Here is a 26,266-nt window from a genome sequence, read left to right on the forward strand (position 1 = left end):
ACTGAGGGATCGATGTTATTGAATCATCCTGACCCGAGAAACAATCAACATGGACTACTAATCACTTTGGTTTGTAATCAACATGAAGGGCGGCTTTAAAGAGACAGTTGATACGGAGAGGCTGCAGCAGCAGAGACACTGGAATGCTTTGTAGCTCGGCTGATCTTCAGGGCTGTGTTTGGTGGTCGCTGGTGGGAGGAGGAGGGGTGGGGGAGAGCAGCCCCCGCAGTGTGTGTGTGTGTGTGCGTGTGTGTGTGTGTGTGTGTGTGTGTGTGAGAGAGAGGAGGGTGAACTTAATGTCTGGTGTAATGATTAAACCCTCACTAGGAACGAACGACACTGGTGGTATGTATGAACGGGGACTGCGTGAACAACACATCACCTCGGTCCTCATCAGGTTGCTTTTGGACCACACCAGGCAGGCTCTCCTCTCTGTTCTATTCTAAACCCCGGGGAGAGGACTACTAAGGAACGCGCTGCTGCTGCTTCTTCCACGGGTGGAATTATTCTGCTGCTGCATTGCCAGCTTTTTATATATATAAATATAACCCCCTGTCACCTCTCCTTATTTAAGCATTAAGCATTTGATGATGCAAAACAGAATGTGTTCTCGTGCTATTTCCAAGTGTTGATTCTAGTCCCGTATCAAGGAAACGTCTGTCTGTGTGAAGCGGACTGTCCTGTCATAGATCAACATGTACTGATCAGACCGTTGACACCCACAAGGAGGACCACATGCCCTGCTGCAGCCTCCTTTTCTTCTAGCTCTGGTTGTACCAAATAATGACCGGACCGAACTCCCCGAGTCGCACCACCGGCACCGGGACTTCGTCGGCGAAGTTGAGCAGGCACGGCCGGTCCAAAAGCACCAGCTCCCACTGCCTGCTCCGCTGCAGCACCGGCGCCCGGACCGGGAGGACCGGGGATGAGACCCGCGGTTCCCCGGTGTCTCCCCCGGCGAACAACGGGCCCAGGTCGCCGGGCGACGAGGAGGAGAAGGACGGCGGGGTTCTGTTCTACGTCAACCGGACCGGGTTCCCCATCGAGGGTGGCACCTGGGAGCGGATGTGGACCCATGTGGAGGTCGTGCACCCCGAGGGACCGGAGATGGTGGACAGGATAAGGAATGCCGCCTACCTTCCAAAGGTAAGTTAGTTGAGCACCAAAAGTCAACATTGATGGATTGATTGCTTTGATTACTTTATTGACACCTTGCAGAAAAAATCTTGGTCTGCTTAAGAGGATTTAAAACCTAAGAAAGCCTATGTGGCTTAAATTGGGACAACAACATACCAGTTGAATGTTAGTTAGTTAGTTAGTTAGTTAGTTTATTTATCTCAGTCATTTACAGTACAGTACATTTCAGAATGGGGGTTTCAGAATTACAGTTTGACTGAAAAGGTTTGGGCTGAAGCCGAAGCTTATTATGCCCACCTTTTTAATGATTCAAATAATAGAAGAAAGGGAAAAAAAGGAACAGAAAAAAAACAAAAACAGGAACAATAGCAATGGGAAAAACGGATTCTCTGTAGTGATGTGCTTCTTGTATACCAATGATGAACAGAAAATTCATATTTAGCTTAAATGCCTAATATACTAGTTACGTTACGCCCACATAGATTTAGCTTTTTTAGAGCATACTTTTATATTTGAAGTGGTTGCTTCAAATATAGTGTATATTTTTATTCTCGTTTACTTTTACTGCATATGTGTTTGTATATTTATGTTTGAAGTGGTTACTTCAAATAATTTATTTTATTTATATATATATATATATATATATTTTTTTTTTAATATAATTTTGTAATATCTACTGCCTATGCATATTGTATATATTAAAGTGATTTTATATATTTGTCAATTATCATAGCTTTATATGATTTTTTAAATGTTCTTATGGAGTTTCTCTCTTTTAGTTCTGTATTGAGTTCGTTCCACAGATTCACCCCAATGGCAGATAGACATCTCTCTTTTATGTTAGTTCTTGAGATTTTGATTTTTTTGAATATTCCAGTTCCTCTGAGTTCGTATCTACTCTCCCTGGGTTTGTGTTACCACAAGCCTGTTTTTTGTTACAACTCACTAGAACTTAAGGTATGAGTCGATAAGCCAAAAATACCCAAAGACAGTCACAGACACACAATCATCTCCTTTGTAACTTACATGCTGACTTGTCAGTTGACTTGTCAGGGTCAATGAGTTTATGACGTCTGAGTTTGTTCATTCCAGCTGGTCATTCCAGGTGTGTGTGTGTGTGTGTGTGTGTGTGTGTGTGTGTGAGAGAGAGAGAGAGACTGTGTGTGTGTGTGTGTGTGTGTGTGTGTGTGTGTGTGTGTGAGACTGTGTGTGACTGTGTGTATGTGTTTCCTAGGTGAATTATTTGACAACTGAAAGGAAGGCTACCGAATTACCGAAAGCAACCAATAGCAACTACTACAACTAACTGTGATGGTGTTGATTTATTATTTACTAAAACATTCCATATTTGAAGTGCTTTTTGAGAAAGGATGAACACAGATGGTTGTGTAGGCCTGCTGTGTAGACTAGGTACAACAGAACCGAGCCGAACAGAGAAGGCTTGCATGGTCAATGTCGTTGATCGAGGGCAGGGCTGGGTCTTCAACAGACCCCTGGGGGGGAGTTACTACAGTCTTACAAATCTTTGTGTGATGGGGAACTCGCATTGTTGGTGTGTAGAGGGAAAAGGAGCAGACCAAGTGCAGAGCCAACGGTCAAGTTGATTAAATTATTGACAGTTTAAAAGGTTCACTGTCTGAAAATACACACGTGGCACGATGTTATACAATATGTAGTGGTGGGGGTCCCTGCTTCATCTCTCAGCTAGAGGGTCCTTGCCTTCGCCTAAAAAACGTTGAAGACGCCTGATCTAGGGTTGTTGTTGACAGAACAGGGGCAGGGTGGATGAGAGCGAGTCAAGGTTTCCTCTTTAGAGACGGGACGTGTGTGTGTGTGTGTGTGTGTGTGTGTGTGTGTGTGTGTGTGTGTGTGTGTGTGTGTGTGTGTGTGTGTGTGTGAGAGAGAGTGAGAGATACTGTATATGGCAATTTGTGAGAGAAGTTGAGCAGTAGTGTGTCTGACTCTGCATACCAGTGAGAGAGAGAGAGACACACACACACACACACACACAGGAGGAAAATCCAAGCTGACTTTAGTAAGTTCAGTTACAGTTTGTCTCTAATTTGGAGTTGTAAACACATCTAATTAAATTTGTGTTTGTGTTTACTGAACTCATTTCCAGGCCGCCAGTGTATATTGGTGATTACCATTACAGTGCCGTTGACCAAGGCACTACAAGGATGTCATTTGTAAATTGCGGTTTGGCATGTTTACTCCAACTGACTAAAACTCAGTCACAGTGTACTTCACGTTACTGCCCACAATCTGTCAGGAATACGAATATGTATTATGTACACGTAGTATGCCATGCAGAAAGTTTAGAAAACAAGTACATACTGTCTGCTAAGTAGACCTATGTCATCCATTGACCGTGTGAGTGTATACGCTTGAGTGTATAGCAAACCGTACAGAGTGTGTTCCACTGAGCAGTTCCAAGGTGTAAATGTTATTGTATGGATGAGTAGCAGACTGGTCCAGGTGTGAATGTTATTGTATGGATGAGTAGCAGACTGGTCCAGGTGTGAATGCTATTGTATGGATGAGTATCAGACTGATCCAGGTGTAAATGCTATTGTATGGAGTTGACGTTCGATACAGTGTATCAACATTACCAGCTGTAATTAGTGTGGTTGCCTATAGGCAAGCTGGCTATTGTTATTGCACTCCAGCGCTTAAAGCTGCTATAATAATATGTCAAAATTTGAATGTGGTGCAGCCACTCCAAGGAACAGCAATGCCCGTCCCTGGCTGGGGAGAAAAAGGCAATTAAAATGTTCACATATTTTTGCTTATAGCAGCTTTAAATTGTTGAAAATAATGTTTACATCACTTAAAAGCCAGTGATTTGGAATTCTTTCCAAGATATTTGTGCGCTTTTGCCCTCATCTGACAGTATGCGGTGACATACCCGACTCAGCTCTTCTAATTGAACAATATTCCTATAGAGATAGGCAACCACACTCTCAATCCTGCAGGATTGCATCTTTTTTATGTTACTCCAGCACATGTCCAAGGGAAGCCACGGGGCGCTGTTGTTATTCTGTGCATTCCACACAGGCGTGCTTTCGACGGGGAAAGATGGAGCCACAGACGAGTTGACAGATGCACTGTTTCCACACCTAAGCGCAAAACGGCCGACAGCCGTGGACAGAAGAAGCTTCTTCTTTCTGGTTTTTAGGTGGATGGAAATTAAGCCCCACCTCCGCGGACGACTGACACGGAGGAGAGCGTTTCCGGGAATCTGGCCATCGCGCAAGTCGTCCGCGGAAGTGGAGCTTCTTTTCCATCCACAAGCTGTCTAAAAACCCGGAAAAAGAAGCTGCGCACAGCCGAGAACGTGCGGGTAGAGAGAACCCGCTGGTAGTGTTGCATTGCAGAGTCCAGTCTGCATGGTAACCGGAAGTAGTGCTGACGATTCTTGCGCAAATGTGAATCTCGATTTTCCGCCACAAGAATTGAGATTCTCACACGATTCTAATTCTTTCCATCTTTCTTTTCAAATATTTATTGTCTTTATTGTCTTTAGTCTTTGTCTTTTGCTGAACATTACTCCATTCAAAATGTCTTTCTTAAAGTTTTGTAGCAAAAACATAAGTCTAACTCAAATTAATTGGACAGCCAACTAGTGCTGCACGATTCTTGCACAAATTTTGAAATTAGATGAGGTGTCTGAAATCTCTGAATCTAGATCACAATCTTTTTTCGAGCACTACCGGAAAGCTCACCCCATAAAATGGACTGCTCGCCCCCAGCGGTTCTTGTATTCTTGTATTTGTTTTATTGGGGTCAAGGTTAGGAATAAGGTTAGGCTTGCTTGGGTATAGTTTTTACTGAGGTTAAGATTAGGAATAATTACGTTAGGTTTAGGCATAGTTTTATTGAGGTTAGTTACCGTTACATTTAGCAATACTGTACCTGGCGACCGAGGATTTGACCTGGGGCGAGTGTCCTTTTATTTGTCTGCATTAACATTCATTTTCCCACCTGCAGCAAAAGATCCCAAACTCCTGAGTCCCACATAGTTAGACCCACGGCTCGTGCTCAAGACCTACGGTCACGTCCATTAGTTACCATTTAATCAATCTTATTCTAATTAACCTGGTTTTCAGTGAGTGGATATGCAAACTTTATTGTGCTTTTCAATAGCCTAATAATTCAAATCAAATTGAATTGTGACTTAAAATCAAAAGTCGAATCGAATCTTGAGTATGGCATCGATGCTTCTGTATTAGAGATACATGGCTGGATGTGCGCAGTGCAGTGTCCATTGGAGTATTGCTGATATGTAACTTGATTCGGGGGGGGGGGGATTGTGTTTGGACTCTGAGTGGTCGTCATAGATACGGCGTCGGTGATACAGTGGCCTAGATTAGGGTTAGGCTAACTGTGCCATTTTGAGAGAGAGAGAGGGGGGGGGGGGTAGAGGGGAAGGAAGGAAATTGGCAGAGAGGGGAGGAAGGTAGAGAGGGAGGGTGCATGTCATGAGTGGGGGATCATGGACAGGTGCAAGAGCCGTTAGCGGGGTCTTTCCTGGGTTGTACTGTGTTTGTGGGGACTGGACTGGTTGGTGTACGACAGTGTTGAATTCGTCGACTAAGACGGTAAAAATGTCTGTCGACTACCTACGAAAATGAAATAAAAAACACCAACACCAACCTATGATGACTAAATATATGACTAAATATATGTACTGACAACAAATAAAAACTAAACTAAAATGTAAGGGAGTGACTATAGTGGAAAAGAGATTCAGTAGAACTGAAAGACAAGTCATTTTATGTTTGGTTGCGTTCGATCTGAAAATAGCAGATCGACACGTTATGAGCTTGTAGATCGGCTATTTTCAGCATGCAACCAAGTCTAAAATCAGGCATTAAGGCCTGCCAAAATACATTTTAGTTGACTAAATCAACTGTAGATTTAGTTTAATAAAATCTTGTGATATTTAGTCGACTAAGAGATGTGTTGTTGAACAGAAGGACTCAAACAGTAATTCACTTCCCATAGTGATATCTGGAGAAAACCCCTGGCAATGTGATTCGGCGTGTGCCACCGCATTGTTATTGGACTGAAGTCTCTCAACCAAGCAGCCATGTTGCCAGCCCTCCAGGCAACTATTCATTCACACTAGAAGGGTTGGGTTGGCACAGCAATAGCAAATAATCCATCCTCTACAATCTGGGAATAGTGGATCATTTCAGGAGAACCAGCTGTCCAATCTTTGTCCAAATTTGTATAAATACTTAAGTTGACCAATAACATAAGAAGATACATCATCTCTTCTAAAGTTTCACTTCTACTTTTACCAGTCCACGAGACACTACAGGCTTTTGTGGCTGTACATGTTGCTTGATTCTGTTTTGTGAGGTCATGCACATAGCAGCAGGAGCTGCGTTTGGACAGTTTTGAAGGGACAACCATGCCCTTAATAAACAACAACACACTGTCTGTCTGTACTGTATCTTTCCTAGCCCAGTGAAGTGCACGCAATTGTTTTGTCTGTTAACAGACTGAACTTAACAGACATCACAACATTTAGACAGATAACTAACATTTGGAGGATGCTATACACAATTACACATAATCACCGGGTTGATGTTGACAAGATGAGGTGTATTTCGTCACTTGTGAACAATTTGGCCGAATCATCGTTTTTTAGCTGACGAGAGAGAGGCAAGCCCTGCCTGGGATATCCTGCTCTAAAGATATCAGCAGGAAATATGACACCCAGCTCTCTCTCTCCTTCCCTTGGGCTCTCTCCTTCCCTCCCCCATTCCCGGCCGCGCTCTCATCTGTTTCTTTCTCCTGTCATACGGAACATTTCCAATATGACTCTACTCTGAAGTTCTTCTCCCTTTCCTTTAGGCTTTTCCCTACAGGGGACCACCACAGTGAATCATCTGCCTCCATCTCACCCTGTCCTCTGCCTCAACTTCATGTCCTCTTTCACTACATCCATAAATCTTCTCTTTGGTCTTCCTCTAGGCCTCTCGCCTGGCAGTTCCAACCTCAACATCCTTCTACGGAATAGTACCGATATACTCACTATCCCTCCTCTGTAGTCTGTACATATCCAAACCATGCGTCGTCCCTATGATGTACTCGTTCCTGATCATATCCATCCTTGTTACTCCCAGAAAGAACATTTTTGAGTCTCTGCTACCTCCAGCTCTGCTTCCTGTCTTTTCCTCAGTTGGAAAGGGGGGGGGGGGGGGGGGGTGAGGAAAGAACAACAGTAGAGGACAGAAGCAGAGAGAGAGAGAGAGAGAGAGAGAGAGAGAGAGAGAGAGAGGCAACTAAGGCATACTGTAGCGTGAAATGGAGAGAAACCTCTATTGTTAAGCATTCCCTTAACTCCACCAGCTGTGTATAATAGATAATTTAGATATGAGGAATGAAGTGGACTTTGGGGTGTATACGGTATCAATCAATACCAACTGCTGTTGTCACATCTCAGTGTTGGCCTGGAACCCTGAATGCTGTCCAGAGACCAAATGGAATATATATACAAACTTTATCAGGTGCCAGCCATGTTTTTGTGGTGCGTGTGTCGTGGAATTGACAAGGCAATTTGGTGTCAAGACAATATTAAACATGGTGATGGTTAGCTTTAATGCAGTGGTTCTCAACCTGTGTGTCCGGCGGCCCCTATAGGCTATGGTCCCCACTCCCCAGATGACACTGAAGTGACAATTTAAGAAGACCGTACAAAAAGAAGACCATTACTGCATCAAAAGTAATCAACAAAACACTATAACACGAAGGAAAATTTGTGAAAATAGTTCTGCATCACACCAAAAACTAAAGCATTGTCACGTTTTCAGATCGTCTCTCACAGATGAGATGCAAACAAACGAATCAGTATTGCCAACTCTCGTGAGAGAAATAAGCCAATCCACCTCCCACAAACAAGCCAAATCTCACCTAAAAAAAATAAAAAGATATGGCCATATATTCATAATAAAACGATTAGATTATTTTATAAGTGATGTTCTATAATAATTTATGTTTTGGTTATTTATTATAACATTATACACAACATACTTGAGAGTACACCAGACCGATTTTGATGCATGAAGAAGGCGAGTACATGGATTAACATTCTCCGTCGCCACGACTGATTTGATTCATTTGGATTCCATAGAAGCCAGTGAGTCTTCTATGGAAGCATGTCATACATCGAAAGAAAAAATGTGCTAAAACATCATACATAATTGTGATAATTGTTCAGGGGCTCCTTTCACACTGTCTTTTATTTGTGAGGCGGTAGATCTTCTAGTGCTATTTACTGAGCACGACACCGGCACGCAACTAAGTGTAACTGAGGCTTTAACACATTCTGGGCGGGAACCCCTTTCGGTGTTTTAAGCATGATGTTATACTTTTATAACTATTGAAAAATAGTAGATCTACAAGCTCGTAGCGCGGTACTCGGTGCCACGCTATGAGCTTGTAGATCTACTATTTTTTTAGTAGATCTAGATGGGGGTCGGCGGCCAATTACATATATTTTGGGGGTCCTTGACATGAAAATGTTTGAGAACGACTGACATAGAAACATAAGGTTTCTCAGAAAACTGTCAGGACTTAAAAGACATTTGTGGAATCGTCCTCGGGTCCAAATGACTTAAGACAGCAGGTCAGGCGTGAAGAGAGTGGGTGGCTGTGAGACCACGGAGGATACAGTGAGACACTTTAATTATCAGCCTGTAGAAGCCAGAGTGAAGAAGTGATACTCTGTTCAGCTCCTCTAATGGAGGAGGAGGAGGGGTCACACAGACGCAGCTCTCTCATTATCCCTGTGTGTGTGTGTGTGTGTGTGTGTGTGTGTGTGTGTGTGTGTGTGCGTGTGCGCGCGCTAGTTCTTATAGCTGAGAAAAGCCATCAGCACTGGCACCACAGCAGTTGCCTCATTAACCTTGCAGAACCGTTGCTTTTGTTGTACATTTTTGCAGAACACGCTGCGTTTTTGCATCGATGTTTTGCTGTTGTACAAGTTGAGTGAGTGATATCAGCCGATTGGTTGAAAGACACATTTGTGACATTTTCCAACCATTTTCGCCCAAAAAAGGGTCCTTATTGTCATGATTTGTCAGGAGTAAAGTTGGCTTTGTAAAATGTAAATAGATACTTTTTGAAACGTCTGTGGGAATAATTTATGGGAAATTCTCCTGGGCCGCTCGTCGTTCTGAAAGGGGGCTGGACTGGACTGCGACGCTCTATTATCATTACAATCTTAGTGTTTTGCCAATTATTTGGGGGCCCACTTTCAATACCATCGCGTCCCACCCACGGCCTGCAGCCCACTGTTCTATGCTCTACTGAGGTGTACTTAGATTACTTCACGTTGCATTGCTGTCCTATCCATATTTAATCGGTTCATCACTCAATCGTCTCTGTCGAGTGGAAACCTCATTTCTCAAACTGTTACTTTTCAGGACTCAAAAACTGCAAAAGTTGCAGATCTACAAGCTGAAATCGCGTCACTTTGCAACCGTGTTTTGAGCTTGCAGATCTGTCTATGCTTTTGTGTGACACTGTAGTGTAGTATGATCAAATGGGGCATTCATTTACAACAAAAAAATCACACCCGTGTGAACTGAGTGTTGCAATCCCCCCCCCCACCCACCTCTCTCTCTCATTAGCAGGCAGCAGGCACATCACTATCGCTCTCTCTGTTTCTGGCGCCCCCTACTGGTACTAATAAGTCACATACTCGTGAGCACTCATGACAGACACATACATGGACAGTTTGGACACGGACGCACGGACATTGCTGGTTGTAGGAGTGGTTGCACCACTCAAAAACACAGACGGCGACGAAATAAAAGCTCTTTTGGGAATAATTCTTGTCATACTGCAGCATGGGGGGCTAGTCGGAGCAGAGGGAGGTTGATGATGAAAGCGAGAGATCACCTCATCTCTTTGCCTGACCCAGCAGAAGTGTGTGTGTGTGTGTGTGTGTGTGTGTGTGTGTGTGTGTGTGTGTGTGTGTGTGTGTGTGTGTGTGTGTGTGTGTGTGTGCACTGTGTGTGTGTGTGTGTGTGTGTGTGTGTGTGTGTGTGTGTGTGTGTGTGTGTTACATAAGCACACAGGTTTTGCGTGTCTGTGTATGTGTTATGCCTTGTCAGGGATTTGACTACGGGCTGGATTATTTGCTATTAACTGAGACCTGCTGCTTACTTTGACTGACTGATGAAGGCTTTTACTTATCCCTTTTCCCCTTTATTTTATATATATATATATTTCTTTGACATGACAGTTTTAATTCTCTCGGCTCTCATGGGGAATTAAATTGAACGCAATGTGACTTTGAACTGAGTCTGAAGCTTATCTGAGTGCATGGGCATGTGAGGATATACATTTTAATACAGTGTGGATATGCATTCTAATACTGTGTGCGTGTGTGTGTGTGTGTGTGTGTGTGTGTGTGACTGCATAAGTGTTTTGTATTTGCATAATTGCCTACTACGTGTACTGTATGGTGGATGTTCATAATGTGAATGATGTTACCTTTAATAAATAAAGTGTAATTTTATCCAATCTGTATGGTTATACAATCGGGTGGTTATATTTTGTCTCCCGAAATGAGACATTTAGATTAGATCGTGTCAAAGCAAAGGTCATGTCTCACCTAGACACAGGATCTGACACAAAGTTTGACCTGGTGCTCAAGATTACATGTATCCCCTGAGCAAGCACTGCAGGCTCTATTAGCTCAATGGTGAAAATGTCAGCACAGAGTTCAAATCCGGGGTAAAAGAGGAAAGTTACATAGTATATCTTGAGTGAACATAATTTTCATATTTTGGGTCACCTAAATCTGTAGAAAGCGGAGCATTTACTGTACTGTATGTACACAGAAAGTTTCATGGTGCCTGTTAGATTTTAAAATATCCTATGTGACATTTTGGTGGCTCTTTTAAAATTTTATTAACCACTTAAACCCTCTATACTAGTTAGTGCTGCACGACTCTAGCTAAAAAGTTAAATTTGATTTTCCTCCAATTTAAATGATGATTTTCACACGATTCAATTTTCTTTCCATGAAAATATTTATTGTCTTTTAGTCTGTAGTTCCTGAACATTACTACATTCAAAATGTGGCACCGGATCCAACTACTGTGGCTTTAAACGGACAACATCAAAGCTGGACTGAAACTGCTCTTAAAGTCTCTCTCTTGTAGGAAAAACACAAGATGTGTGAGGTGTCACACCAGTAGCCTATATATGCTGTTCATTTTGTATACCAGTCACACATTGACAAGTCTCACCACTGCTTAGGTGTTGTGCGACTCCACCTCCCAATACACAAATATACTTTCCTCGTCTTGTTTGGTAAACTGTAGTGATGTTACACAGTTAAACCCTTACACCGCATTGATAAATAAGGGCCTAAGACTCCAGTTATCTTTTTCGCCTGCTTTTCCACACACTCTGGGCTAGTGTACATGTAAACGCAGACCTCAGGAAATGATATGGAGCGCTGTTATTGTGGTCTCCCTTCCTGTGTACACATGTACACACACTCTGCCCCTCGCCCACAAGCACATTGGACATGACCCACCCCACACTGTGTTAAAAACACACACATACACATATAAGCACGCATCTCTCTCTTGTTATACAACATGTAGTTCCGAGGAAGCAATCTGATTGGTTGAACTAGCTCTCCACCCGTGCTTCAAACGAGCATGATGGCACACCTAATCAAAACATGAAAAAGAGCTGTGCTGGGCAGTCCCCACAGTCTACTAGCTAAGCTAGGCGCTTGCACGTGACATTTTCGGTCGTAGTGGCTACATCTGTCCTATCATCTGCGCTGCGTACGGAACTCGCCTATCGTCGAGTTCCTGCAGCAACACAGGCGTGCCATTAATGACGATAATGCACATCCTCTCATATAATATTGCTTAATTCAACCTTTTTTTCGAACACATACATAAATACACGCACACTTGCACAGCTGCACATAGCCAGTGTGTGTGTGTCAGAGGAAGTGTTTGTCTGCGTCTCACTCTGACTTCAAGCCTGAACTGAATAGCTAAAAAAACACACACACATGGAAACAGATTGTCGCGAATCAAATTTGAATCACATTCCATTCCTATAGGTGAGATTTATATCTTGCGGTATTGATTATTTTACTTAAGTAGAACATGTGAGTAGCCTACTTCTTCCATCACTGCAGATTCATATGGGAGCTCTCAGGTCAAGCTCAACCAGCTTATTCCGTCACATCACATCATGTGTGTAAATCTGGGTCCTCGTAGCTGTCCTGTTTTACTGTCATGTCCTGTCTAATAAAGTGGAAGTACGCAAAAGAGTGGCAGAAGTTCCCCGGGCCATGGTTCACCTAGTCCGAGCTGAGCCAGGGAAAGGGAAACAAAAAGTTGAAATGCGAGCGTTAGTATAAAGTACCTGCCCACCGCCGCTGAGGTTGTGGGTTTGAATCTACCGTGGTGCGTCCGGCTTTGTCGATGGTTTAGACCCGAACACAATTTGGCCCATGTTCGGGGGAGGGAGGCCGGGAAGGGAAGGGTGATATCTGTCACTGTGCGTACTACCACAGGCCGGGGGTGGCACCGATCAGCAAATACTCCCAGTAGGACTCCTCACTGGCAGGTGAGTCTGCAGAATACAACAGCAGTGACAATACGGCAATGTGTTTGGGGAGTAATTAATTGACATAAACAACTAAAGTAAGGGTAAAAGAAAGGTAATTTAAATATGGAGATAGGAGGTTTCCCACATGTATCTTGTATCATCTGCTCCACCCTACACTAAAGGCTTCTCAGCTTTCCTACTGTGTGTGTGTTAATAAAGAAGAATACCCTTTTTTTTAAGAATACTAAAAAGCACTCTCTGTTCATTTTTAAGCAGGATGACCTAGTCTTGTCTATTCAGTTGTAGCACAAATAAATGACCTGGAAAACATTATTGTGCTAAAGTGGAGAGTGAGAGAGAGTCCTGTTGGGGAAAAGTTGGAAAACGCGGAAGAAATGTTCCAACCGAGTCGAACGGACTCACAAAACTGAATGTTACCTCATATTGTAGACTTATAATGGTGATGTCAAGGAAATTCTAACTCTCTTTCTCTGTCTCTCTGTCTCTCTCTCCACCTGCAGCATCCTGTGCCGTCTGTGCCCAATTTCAAGCCATCCATGTCTGTACCAGACTGGCTGCTGGCCATTCAGAACTACATGAAGACTTTACAGTATCCTTTCACTCTCTCTCCCTCTCGCACGTGCACACACACACACACACAGGCACGTGCACATGCTACCAAGGCAACAGATGTGCTAAGCCGAGATGACAGGCGAGATGTCAGGTGAATTCCGTTGAGTTTTGACAGTCAACATTTCTTCAGAAAAAGTGTTTTGACGGGTGTCAACATTTACAAAGTAGAAACATTGCGTGTCTCTGCTTCTCACACTCACTGTCTGTATCTGCGGCCAGGCGACACACACCTGTTAACTGTTGTTTGTGCCTATATATAGACAGACACTGCATAGATAATAGATAGAAAGATATATAACGGGCGAAGAATAAGGATGTAGAAATGTATGACGTACTACGTAGATAAAATCCTGTAGTGTGTAGATAGATACTATAGATGTATATTTGTTGTATAGATATGTAGATGGGGGTAGATGATGGATGGATGGATGGATGGATAGATAGATGGAAAACAATATGCATCCGTCTGTAAATAATCCACAGGGACAAACTGTGGCGAGTCAGAAGACAGAGAGAATGTGGGATTGTCCCTAACAATCTGTCACAGATACAACCACACAGGAACGCAGTTCTTTGAGATCAAGAAGAGTCGTCCTCTGTGTGGGTGAGTACAAACGGAGCGCAGCGGAAACGATCTGTGTTTGATGCCATTCCTCAATTAACAGCTCTGAATTAATGACGAGATGAATTTATTCTTCTTCTTCTAATTCCTCCTCTTTACTCCTGTCCTCCTGCAGGTTGATGGAGACAGCAAGAGAGATGGTCAGGGAGTCTCTGCCAATCAAATGCCTTGAGGCTGTCATCCTGGGAATGTATCCTTCACTGACACGCACGTCGCACACAGTCGCACACACACACACACACACACACACACACACACACACACACACACACACACACACACACACACACACACACACACACACACACACAACTGTGCTGGGCTGGGCTGGAAGGCACCCTGGTGAGTGGAATCAGTTGAGACATGTTGTTGCAATCCCCTCCCCCCCAGAACCCAAAGACCCTTGTTGCTTGGCAGTCAAGGCCAGTTCAAAACATACCCACCTCCTGCTAGCCCAGCATTTCTAGCCAAAGGTCAAAGGGTGTTTTCTGCTGCTCTGAACCTTGGGTAACACCATATTACATGTCAGCCCAATTCGTCTGACGCACTTCTCTACCGTGACATGTAGTCGGTCTAGATAAAAGGAAAAAACGGTAGAGAAATGGATAGGATTATATAATGTAAAAGTTCTCTTTAAAGATAAAGATAGATAAAGGCTATGTGTGTGTGTGTGTGTGTGTGTGTGTGTGTGTGTGTGTCAGTCAGAGTGGTGTCAGTTTTCATCCACTCTGTGGTTAAAAAGCTGATAGGCCCCAGCGAGAATTGAACTCGCGACCCCTGGTTTACAAGACCAGTGCTCTAACCACTGAGCTATGGGGCCCTGTGTGCTTCTATCAGGTGTGTATCTACTGTCGTCAATGCTTACAGTAGCTTATATTGTACCTGGTGTCAGCCAATAGAAGGGAGGGACCACACCCAAAGTCACATACCAGCCAGTGAACCATTGTTCCACTGCTGTCACCGTGTCACCCAGTCTACCCAGGAAGATGAGTCATTCATTTTCCTTCTCTGGCTGTAGTGGTAAACTGACACCATGCGCTAATTGATAGTGACAGTTTAGAGAGGGGAGGGGGAGAGGGGTTTGATTGGCATGCCATTCAACAAAGGTTGCACGCTCCAAACATCCAAACCTGCCTCCCCCTTAAAATAAAGAAATAAACGAGACACAGGCTGCACAGGCACTGATAATGGAGTGGATCTCTGACTTTGCATAGACGATAACATGGATTAAAGTTCTCTTTTTTTTTGTTGATGGGCTTGCCCCTCCTATATACAGCTTTTCGTATCCTATTGACAATGAAAGGAAAATTTACATCATATGTAGACGAGCAAATCGGCTAACCAATCACATTGTCACATCAGTTGTCATCTTACATGATCATGGTGAAAAGATGAGTTTTTTTAAACATTGTATCATGGTTAAAAGATAATACCATAAGTTGACAAATGGATTCATGAAGTACAAATTCTTTATTGGATGATGTACGACGACAAGAGCGCCCCTCACTTCACACGGGTGTGATTAAAAAAAACACACATATGCACAAAGCCTCTGTCTGTACGTACGTCTGTAATCCACCTAACTCGTTCGCCTCTCCGACTTCAAATTTGACACACATTCCACACCCCCACAGGGAGTGCAGTGCCCGATGTCCAGAAGTTTCTGCCCGGGCTCTGAAAAGGGCCCCTGGCCCCTGCCCAGGACTGATCACACCTGATCACCCCTACATCTCCATATATGGAGCTGGCCCGTTCCGACGTCACAATGATTTGGACTCCATATTTGGTCATGTCTGACCAAGAACTCCATATATGGGCATAAAAGGGACACAGACATAACTGGGTGGGGCATTCATTTCCAACTTGCATTGTTCCCAATGGGCACCGCTCTAGTATCTGTAATTCTGAGAGTGTACTGTACACTCATTTGTACACCCCCAGAGTTATGGGAGTCGCTGAAATCAAAACGTTTGAGAACCATAGAGGAGAGACAGTGGCGATATGTGTCTGCGTGTGTGTGTGTGTGTGTGTGTGTGTGTGTGTGTGTGTGTGTGTGTGTGTGTGTGTGACCACGTTCTGTGTGTGCAGAATTGTCCAGAGACTGTCTGCACTGTCTGTCTGCTGCCCGCGGGGCCTTCACTTCATCTCACACACACACACACGCGCACGCGCGCGCGCACACACACACACACACACACACACACACACACACACACACACACACACACACACACACACACACACACACACACACACACACACACACACACACAGAGTGCTGGAGTGGCAGAGGAGAGAAACATCCACACAGATTAGAGGAGGAGGAACTGGGAGGATTTGGAGAAAGATGAGCAGTGGAGGAGAGTGACGGTGTATGGAATAATTAATTTGTTAAGGGTTGCCTCTAACTCCATATAAACCTCTGTTGATATGGATCTGAAAGTGTTTTGTGCCAGGGACCCTCGGAAGAGAAGATTCATGTAAAAAACTAAAATGGCAGTCTGTGTCAGTGTGTCTTGTCTGTACGACTCGCTTTTATTTTGCTCGTCTGCGGCTTTTCATTTTAAGTTAACTCTGACTCGAGGGCACGAGTTTTATTCATACTGACTAGTATAGCAAATCAATAAGCTGTTGGATGTGAAATCCCGGCCTCTAGCCCTTCTATAAGTCCCCCCTCTGTCCTGTCCTTTCCCCAGGCATTAATCATGATCATTCTAGTGTCACAGTAGCATTATTATGAGGGCACTACAGTATGTAGTAGTGAGGGTACTGTCCTGTTCATCAGCTTTAAAATGTAAGCATAAAAATGGATATAACAGCCTGTGTGATGAAAACATGAAGCCATTTCACCCTCCACTAGTCTTTGCTCTATTGTAGTTAATATGATGATTCACTATATCAGTGTCAAGGACCAACAAATGCATTGCACCACCATTGTTTTGTTAAGTTTAGTACAAACCTCTATTGTAACTGTCTATACTGTAGGTGAGGAGATACAGTAGCAGAGAGAGTGAAACCTTCTTATACATTCTCTTATTGGGCTAACTTCTACCAGTGAAATAATAGCCTAGTGAAATTAAACTGTTCCTCATTTTGCTGGGGGACCCCCTGGCAGTGGTGTAAAGTAACTATGTACATTTACAGTACAAACATTTCCGGTCGAGACCCAAGAGAGAGATTAGACGTTTGCCCGGGACCCAAGCTAGTGAATGTGGATGTCTCAAGCTAGCCCAGCATTTGCTGTGCACGAGCTGCTAGCATGTGGCAGCACCATAGCCCGCCGCAGGCCTGTGAAACGTTGCGCGTCTTTCCAGATAACACTTGTGTGTGAATAGCCTTGCAGGATGGTGCAGGAGCAGATAGGACTATCATCATAGCCTTGTGTACGCTCAGATAAACCTGTCAGCGGGTGTAAGGTTGCTGTAGAATAGATAATGTTGTGAGAGCAGAGTCTGAGATTCTTTTGTTGTTCATTGAGGAGCTTTAACCCATTTAGACCTGAGTTAAAAACATTCACTTTGAAAGAATATCTTTCATAACATTAAACATAATGTTTAAAACACCAAAAGGGGTTCCCGCCCAAAATGGGTTAAAAAAAATCAATTTAGAGCAGAGTTAGATTAGAAGCCATGTGACCATATAAATTCAAATCCCCAGGCATCGCTACAGAGGTTTAAGACAACGGCGGTTTGAACAGATTGAGTGAGCTCCTTGAAGAGCCGTTAACTAATTAGAGGTAGCCAGTTTGGTTCTCTGTAATAAGGTTGATGGTTTGAATCCTTGGAATGTTGTCGGTAAACTGATTACAACTCCATACAGTGCTAGTCTCACGCAGTTCATTTAGCACGAATTATCAGGTCACAGGTGAACCACTTTCCAACCTGGCATGCCTGTTTTGGAATGCTATTTTCGTTATTTGTTCTTATACAAAGAAGAAGGCTTGGCCCAGGCCGTAGCGTAACGGTCTGGGCACCGGACTGGTAATCCAGTCGCAGTGTGCCGCGGGTTCGACTCCCGGACCCGACACGGCCTTTACTGCATGTCATCCCCCCATCTCTCTCCCGTTTCCTGTCAGCCTACTGTCTGTCCCTTCAAAAATCAATAAAAGGCGTAAGCCGCAAAAAAATATATAAAAAAAAAAAAAAAAAAAGAAGGCTTAACTGTCGGAGACTATCTGTATGATTTAGTGCAGCACTGAGAGTCCTGAAATGGTGCGTTATATTCACCCATTTTCACACGGCGGAGGAAACCATGCAAGGCACTGACCTGCTCATTGGGAGCAGTTCAGCTCAGTGGATACTACAAACAGGAGTATCTGGGGATCGAACCGGCAGCAACCTTTCGATTCCCAAATTAAATTGTGTCTGGCACTCTACCTCCTGAGCCACTACCTCCCCCAGTATTTACGTCGCGACGCAGAGAATGTTCAGTTAGCTTTCCCCTTTTGCAGTTGTTCTGTGATGGAGATCCTGTCGGAACATCTCGTGGCCCAATTCATGTCCTGGTGCACATGAGTTGAGAATGGTTTAGCTGCCGAACAATTCTCAACTCATGGTTAAAAGGAACTCCGACCTGAAATCTACAGCACGTTCCTGCTGTATACGTTTAAGATGTTAATAATAATATCTGGGATTTATACAGCGCTTTTCACTACTACTAGTACTCGTACTACTACTAGTACTAGTAGGAAAATAAAATAAAAGATACGAATTAAAAGTAAGTAAGTTGAAATCAAGTCAACTCGGGAAGGCTCGTCTAAACAAGTGTGTTTTCAGTGCGGGTTTGAACGTAGGGAGGGAGAGGGAGCATCTCTGATATGTTCAGGGAGTGCATTCCAGAGGGAGGGGGCAGCCATAGAGAAGGCCCTGTCGCCTTGTTGTTGTTAGTGTGGTCAACCAGACTAATATAGTAATTGCACGATTTTATTTATTTATTCCGTATAAACTTTTTGGGGTACCTGTGACGTCTTGTGGGTTAAATGTTTTTTGACCCAATTGCGGCATTAAACAAACTGCCGATAGGATGGTTCTGTACACAGTGGGGACCTCATGTTTTTGCTGCTACGAGACATACGCATCAGACGGGGCATACGCAAAGTAACCACAGTATACCACTAATCAACTTACAAATTACATATACATAGAGGCATTTCCTTTATTCCACCCGACACTGATCGACATAGGAGAGAACGGGGTAAGATGAGCCAGCGTTTAAGTTGAACCACCCCCTTTATCTAGAAAACTATAAACCTGTGTTGCCATATGACCTTAAATCTAGTAAGCATCCATAATTTACACCTGGCTGTGAAGTTGGGAAGCACATGGGGAAAGTAGAAAACATTATTTTACACAAAAAAACTGTTTTTGTCGGTCAAAGTAAAATTTCGACATGTAAAATGACTGATATACAAAGCAAAATGTACCTAGGTCTAAAATGTAATATCATACACGTTGATGATTTGCCAATGGATAGAACCATGTGAATCATTTACCACTTAAATTGTCTGAAGTAGCTTATTCTAGTCATTGTTTTCTAAAATGGTGGCTATGGATTGGGTAAGATGAGCCAATGTCCGGGGGTAAATTGAGTCAATGGGAATCACTATTCATATTTTTTTTATTAAGTCTTTGCTACTCAAATTATACTGAATGACCTTTAATTTGCATGTACATACTCATTTAACAGAAGTTTGCAAGATTCTATTAACAATATTGCAAATATAAAGTTCTGAATAACAAACTTTATTTAATTGTCTTAATAGTGTTTAAATAAGAAATATACAAATAAATAAGACTATTTGCAAAAGGGAAAACTGTTATTATATTATTATTGATAAGTGAATACATTATCTGTTCAAGTTTAAGCTTTTAACATTAAAATATCATGTGGTTCGAAATGCCCCTTGACTTGGATCAACTTACCCCTTACCTGGGGCAAGTTGAGCCACATGACCACTTTTTTTAAAAAGGTCATATTTTCATGGCCCTTTGCCATAGGCATAGATGCTTACTCATCATTTCAATTGATAGAAGACATCCTGAAATATGGGTAGATCATTAGATTTTACTGCCATCTCATTTTGCCTTGCTTCCAGGACACTGGCAGTGGTGTCAGATTACATACATGTATACATAGGGGCATTACCTTTAATCCCCCCGACACTAAAACATATTGTCATTACGTCACCATCAAAAACCAAGGCACTCGACAGTGTGCCTACTTGTATCATAATCATACTGTACTTAGCGAGCCTGCTCGAGGGAAATTCCCAGAATTGCACATTTCTAGTTGTTGTTTTGGGAAACGGATATGAATGTAGCTTTTTGACCTGAGAGAAGAGTACTTAGCCTGCAGCTCCAGTAGCTATAGCTCTTGACGGTGGAGGAGGCAGCAGCGCAAGACCAAAGGTGAAACAATGAACCCCATACAGTATATGAAAGTGATCCTCTGTGTTTGTCTCCTCTATCTTAGTGCTGTCACTGTGAAGGGTTGGGGGGAGAGGAAAAACAGACGAGAGAGAGAGAGAGAGAGAGAGAGAGACAGACAGGGAAAGTAATTTGGCAATGATCTGCTTTTCAGTTACCTAGAATCTAGGTCCTAGAATGCACACCAGACTTATTACCCACCCTTCAAGACAGAAGAAGCATAGTGTATAGGGATTGGGAAAGCCCTTGGCCTTCTGGATTCCCCCTCACCAGAGTTCAAATCCAATCCAATCAGCAAATCAGAAGTAGCACTCGGCTGCAGGTCCCCAAAACAAAAACTTACACCATCCCATTCCTCACAAGTCTTTAAAATGCCAAATAGAATGTACCGTTTAAACTTACCCATTATAGTGTTTTGGCTATTTGTGTGTACCTTCAAGTACAGACTGTGCTTTTATCCTCCCTTTCATTGTATTAAATGGATACAGTAAATATTGATATATTTCAGCTTGGTAAACTACCATGTGAGTTTAATAGGGAAAACAACAACACATGTAAAAAATAAACGTTAATTATTTTATTGTGTGGAAAAAAACACATTATTATTTTATTATTTAAATTATTAGTCTGGTATAACCTTTCCAATCTTTAGCTATTGAAGGTACTATACAATGTTGTGCACATTGAGAAAGCAGCCACTTAAGTCACACGCCACTGCTGAACAGTGTTTCTACATCTGCTTATTATAACTTGGGGTTTGTAAATATTGGTAGTTGCAAATAGCAGATCTGCAAGCTCACAACACGTCACAAGCTTGTAAAAAAAACAAAAAACATACTGTTTATAGGTTTCCATTGTGGTAGTGTGTCGCTTCTGGTGTTTTGGTCTATTTCCATAGACCATGGTTGCTTATTTCTTTCGCAAAATCTGGCAACACTACACTCTATAGGCTGCTAAGTGCTAAGTGCTTGTTTTCATGTCAACCAGTGTGGCGGTCTTTGTCTCTTTGTAACTTAGCGATAACTTTCACTTCCCCAGGCATTTCCTGGTTACGGACTGTTTATGTGCTGTGTTTGTTTACAGCCTGGGGGTTTATTGTTTATACATTAGCATCCCCATTCCCCATTAGTAGGCACGTGAATGCCAGATGGTCCTCCTGGGGTCCCTACAACAAACAGTTTGTGCTTTACAGTCTCACTAATGGCTGAGATGAAACAAGTCGAGTCAAATTTAAATGACACATTTTGTATGATGGGAGTAGACTCTGTGTGCTTCAAAATAAAACCCAGAATACTTTTAGGCAAAAATGGCAAGCAATCAATGTGCATTTATACGTATGGCTCCACATGTTCTCACTGTACAGCAATTTGAACACGATGGGGAAAGGAATATTGTCCTAGTTTTTGACAAATCTTTGACAAATTGTCTTTGGATGTGAGACTCAAATCCTTGCTACTGAAGGTACCTGGCACAACATTTTGTTTGGATGGGGGTCGATCCGCGGCTAAATACAAATAATTTCCATGGTCCTTGAAGGTTGGTGAAGCACTGTGCTAGACCATTGGTTCCCAAAGTGGGGCCCGGGGACCCCCAGGGCTCCTTGAGGGAGTTCCAGGGGGTCCCCAGCTAAATGATAGTTATAGAAACCAAATGGTTCCATTTGTACACTCAGATAGGAATGCCATTAAATGGGGGTCCGTAGCCTAATTCATGTCAAACTGGGGGTCCTTGAAATTAAACTGGTCGAGAATCACTGCTAGAGCCGTGAAGAATATTCTCTTATGGGGGTCCCTGGCATATCTCTTCCGTGGGCTAATTAGTGCCAATTTGGCGGTCCTTGACATGAAAAGGTTGGTGAAGCACTGTGCTAGACAGCTTGGTCCTCAGTCACAGCATAAAGGTACGTTTCATTAGCTCCTGGACACCATTACGAAACCAAAAAACAGTTCACACTCTATTTATTGAACATGCTGCACCTCTCCACTAAGCCTGAGAGGGAACACAATTAACTCTTGTCACCAATGTTGACAAATTCTCAGCTGAAACACTTATGATGAAACAATTATGATGACATGGCCAGAATAGGGACCCTATACTATAGGGTTGAACCCTATAGTATAGGGTTGAACCCTATAGTAGGGCCTATAGGGTTTGACTAGCCATGTTTTACCCTGCTGGAGGTTTTAACCTCAACTGGAAAACAAGCTACAGAATCAGCCTAGGGTTTCATGCTCCTTTTGGCCAGAAATCTTAACCAGCGTTGAACATCATTGTTCTCCTGATGGTAGTGGATTAATGTTATGGCATTTAACGTCCTTATCAAAGTGGTTTTAATGTGGGCTGGAGCAAGGCACCATTAGACTAAATTGAACTAAAACACACGTCATTATGTAAGCAGTCATGAATATTAGTGTCACTGTCTGGAATGGACCGCAAACTCTCAGATTAGAATTAGGAGCTGGCTTAGTTGAGTGACAGCTGGTTGTACTTTTAGCAGAAAGCTGGAAAGGACAGATGCTACATTGTTGTTGTTCTCATGTGCTCTACTGCAGGGATTCTCAACGTTTTTGGCTGGGGACCCCCGTAAATGCTTTGGCCACGTCCCCCTCCCCACCTCCGATACAAATTGACCACTACAATAACCTTAATAACAGAGAAAATACATAATAAATACTGAAACCAGATATAATCATTAAGGAAAGTTTATGCAGGTACTATGTAAAATAATCTGGGGGCACCCCAAAATTATTTGACGACGCCCCGACCAGTCCCGACCCCCAGTCAATCATTTTTAACCATATTTTATACTTTGGCTATTAAAAATACAAATCTACAAGCTTTTGCAAAGTGAGGCACTGTGAGTTTTTAGATTGAATTGATATATCCACCTTGGGAAACAGCGTTGTAAACAGCACCTCAGTGCTTTTTGCAGGGTTTCTATGGCAACCATTGCCGCACCCACCTGCTGAGAGTGAGAGAGAGAGAGAAACATGAGGTAACGTTCAGCTTTGTGAGTCGGTTCGACTCGACTCACTAGAGAAATAGAGTTATCTGCCTCCAAATGTTCTGCATCAAAGTGTGCTCAGTTAATGGTCCATGGGACACACACATTGTGATGGTCCTGTGGTTGTTTGTACTCCTGCGTTTTCATCAAATATTCACACGGGCCAGGCCAGGTCATCCAAGCTGTGGAGATGATGGACAGGTCCGCTGGCCAATGGCTGGGCTCCTCTGTGGGGAGAGTGAATCGCGATGGTTGGCTGGTGGTGACAAGCAGGCGAAGTGTGTGCTCGCGCGTGTGTGTGTGTGCGCGCGCGACGTGTGTGAACAGCTTGTATTGGCTGCGGCTCTGCACGGAACACAAGGTTGAACAGATTGCTACACTTGGAGCAGCCACAGTGTCGAAGCACTGAAGGATAATTTACAGTATGTCGTACTCCATCACGCCACCGCCTCGCTCGCTGAAAACAACCCATCTCCAAGTGAGAAACGCACCACTACCACTACAGCACTATCACCACTACCACTACAGCACTGCTACACATTCAACCCTACCACTATCACCACTACCACTACAGCACTGCTACACATTCAACCCTGACCGTGTAAAAACATTCAGTGTGTCACTGACACGTTGTTATAGATCCCTTTAAAAAAAAATGTTGCAATGTTGCAATTAATTGTTTTTAATTATGATGAAAACCTGCAAAACCTGTCAGTCCATCCATCCGTCCTTCCGTCATGCCTCGTGACACGCCACCATATATGGCCGTGACCTCATCAAACCTTGGATAACCACCATTCATGGAGAAGACTGGATCATCACCTAGATCTGCATATATGGAGCCGGCCAGCAACTCTACATCATACCTCCAACCCTTAGATCTCTTTATATGGAGCTGACCTGTTCTGACATTACATTATGTTGATCCTTCCCCACCTCCCCTTCCTCTTCAATGTCTCCCTTTTGACTGATACATTCAAACTCTAGACGGGCCCGCCCCATTGTCCAAATGTATTTGAAAACAGCCGATCTACAAGCTCACAACGCGTTGCGATGCGTTGTGAGCTTGTAGATCGTCTATTTTCAAATAGCCAAAGTTTAAATAGTGATTACCGGTAAGTTGTTAATGTATGTTTTGTTTAATAAAATCTATGAAGTAACTAGTAACTAAACTTTTTCAAAAAATAGACAAATAGATAAATGTACAATATTTTCCTACGAGATGTAGCGGAGTAGAAGTAAAAGTAGTGAAAATTGGAGATATTCCAGTAAAGTAAAAAACACCTCAAAACCTTTAACCCATTCTGACCGGGCACCCATTTTGGTGTTGGCATCATGTCGTGCTTTAGCTATTGAAAAATAGCAGATTTACAAGCTCATATCGCGCCACCGAGTGGCGCGATACGAGCTTGTAGGTCTGCTATTTTTTAACAATCGAAGAACGACTGACATTTTTTTAAATCTGATCTCAGGTCAGAATGGGTCAATCAGACCAGTGTGTGTCCAGCGGAAACCTCGTATGAATCTGATCTCAGGTCAGAATGGGTTAAGTGAGCATTTGAGTAAAAGTACTTTCCACCACCGATTAGGGGTACACGACGTGCCCCCATTTGAGAAGCACTGCCTTTCCTTAACTGACCCTCCTCCAGCTACCTGACCAACGGCCTGACGTCGCTGGAGCGCTTCCCCATCAGCTTTAAGACACACTTCTCCGGCCACTGCTTCCACCACGTGGTGCTGGGCGTCTACTTCAACGGGCGCTACGGCGCGCTGGGCATGAGCCGGCGCGGAGACCTCATGGACAAGCCGCTCGTCCACCGCACCCTGGGGGAGCTGGTGGCCGAGTTCGAGAACTCCTACAAGAAGTACCAGCACACACTGAAGAAGGTAGAGGCGTGTGGGGTGTGTGTGTGTGTGTGTGTGTGTGTGTCTGTGTGTGTGTGTGTGGTGATGGAAGAAGTACTCACATTATTTTTTACTTAATGTACCCTATTGTGGAAATAGTCTGAAGTTCGGTATTCAAAGTTTACTTGAGTAAAAGTACAAAAGTATAAAAGTACTCCTTATGCAGAAGGTCCCGTTTCACAAGTTTTAAAATGTTTAGAAAATAGCAGACTCATCACTTGTGTTGTGTGAGGCAGTAACTCTACGACGCATGACATGCCATGCAGGTGTTTCACCTGCAGTGACATCATTCTGTCTGCGGGCGCTACTGCAACTCAAGCATTTCCACAAAATGTATGAACTCCTTTCTCTCTCTCTTTCTCTCTCTCTCTCTCTCTCTCGCTCTCTCTCTCGCTTTATTGGCATGAGAAAACGTACGTTTACATTGCCAAAGCAGAAGTGGAACAAGACAATCAAATTAAAACAATGTATTTACAAATAAATATTGGATATAAAAAGGAATTAAATAAAGGTGTCTCTCTCTCTCTCTCTCCCACTCCAGGTGAAGATAGGCCTCTACGTGCCCCACGACCCTCATGTCTTCCAGCCAATCGAGTGGAAGCACCTGGTGTTGAACGCAGCGAGGCTAGGAGCCCAGGAGATGAGGAAAGAACTGGAGAAACACGGCCGAGACATGAGGATGAAGGCAAGCAGCACGAAACCCCACACACACACATGAGGATTACACCCCAACCCCACACACACACATGAGGATGACACCCCAAACCCCCCCCCCACACACACACACACATATGAGGATGACACCCCAAACCGCACACACACACACATGAGGATGACACCCCAACCCACACACACACACACACACACACATGAGGATGACACCCCAAACCCCACACACACACATGAGGATGACACCCCAAAACACACACACAT

At 43.4% G+C, this 26,266-nt stretch overlaps 1 protein-coding gene across 1 annotated transcript in view; it reads left to right on the forward strand.

Moving 5' to 3' along the window:
* The window catches only part of vash2 (vasohibin 2), a 40,416-nt gene continuing 14,150 nt past the window's right edge, over positions 1–26,266 (forward strand). Inside the window, exons 1-6 of the mRNA XM_083789754.1 lie at positions 1–1,146; positions 13,266–13,354; positions 13,925–13,981; positions 14,115–14,189; positions 25,078–25,315; positions 25,875–26,018. Coding sequence (XP_083645880.1) covers positions 784–1,146; positions 13,266–13,354; positions 13,925–13,981; positions 14,115–14,189; positions 25,078–25,315; positions 25,875–26,018 — 966 coding nt within the window. The 5' untranslated portion in view covers positions 1–783. The remainder of the gene's footprint in view (positions 1,147–13,265; positions 13,355–13,924; positions 13,982–14,114; positions 14,190–25,077; positions 25,316–25,874; positions 26,019–26,266) is intronic.

The sequence above is a fragment of the Protomyctophum parallelum genome (genome assembly GCF_964188405.1).
Source record: "Protomyctophum parallelum genome assembly, chromosome: 19".
Classification (NCBI taxonomy): domain Eukaryota; kingdom Metazoa; phylum Chordata; class Actinopteri; order Myctophiformes; family Myctophidae; genus Protomyctophum; species Protomyctophum parallelum.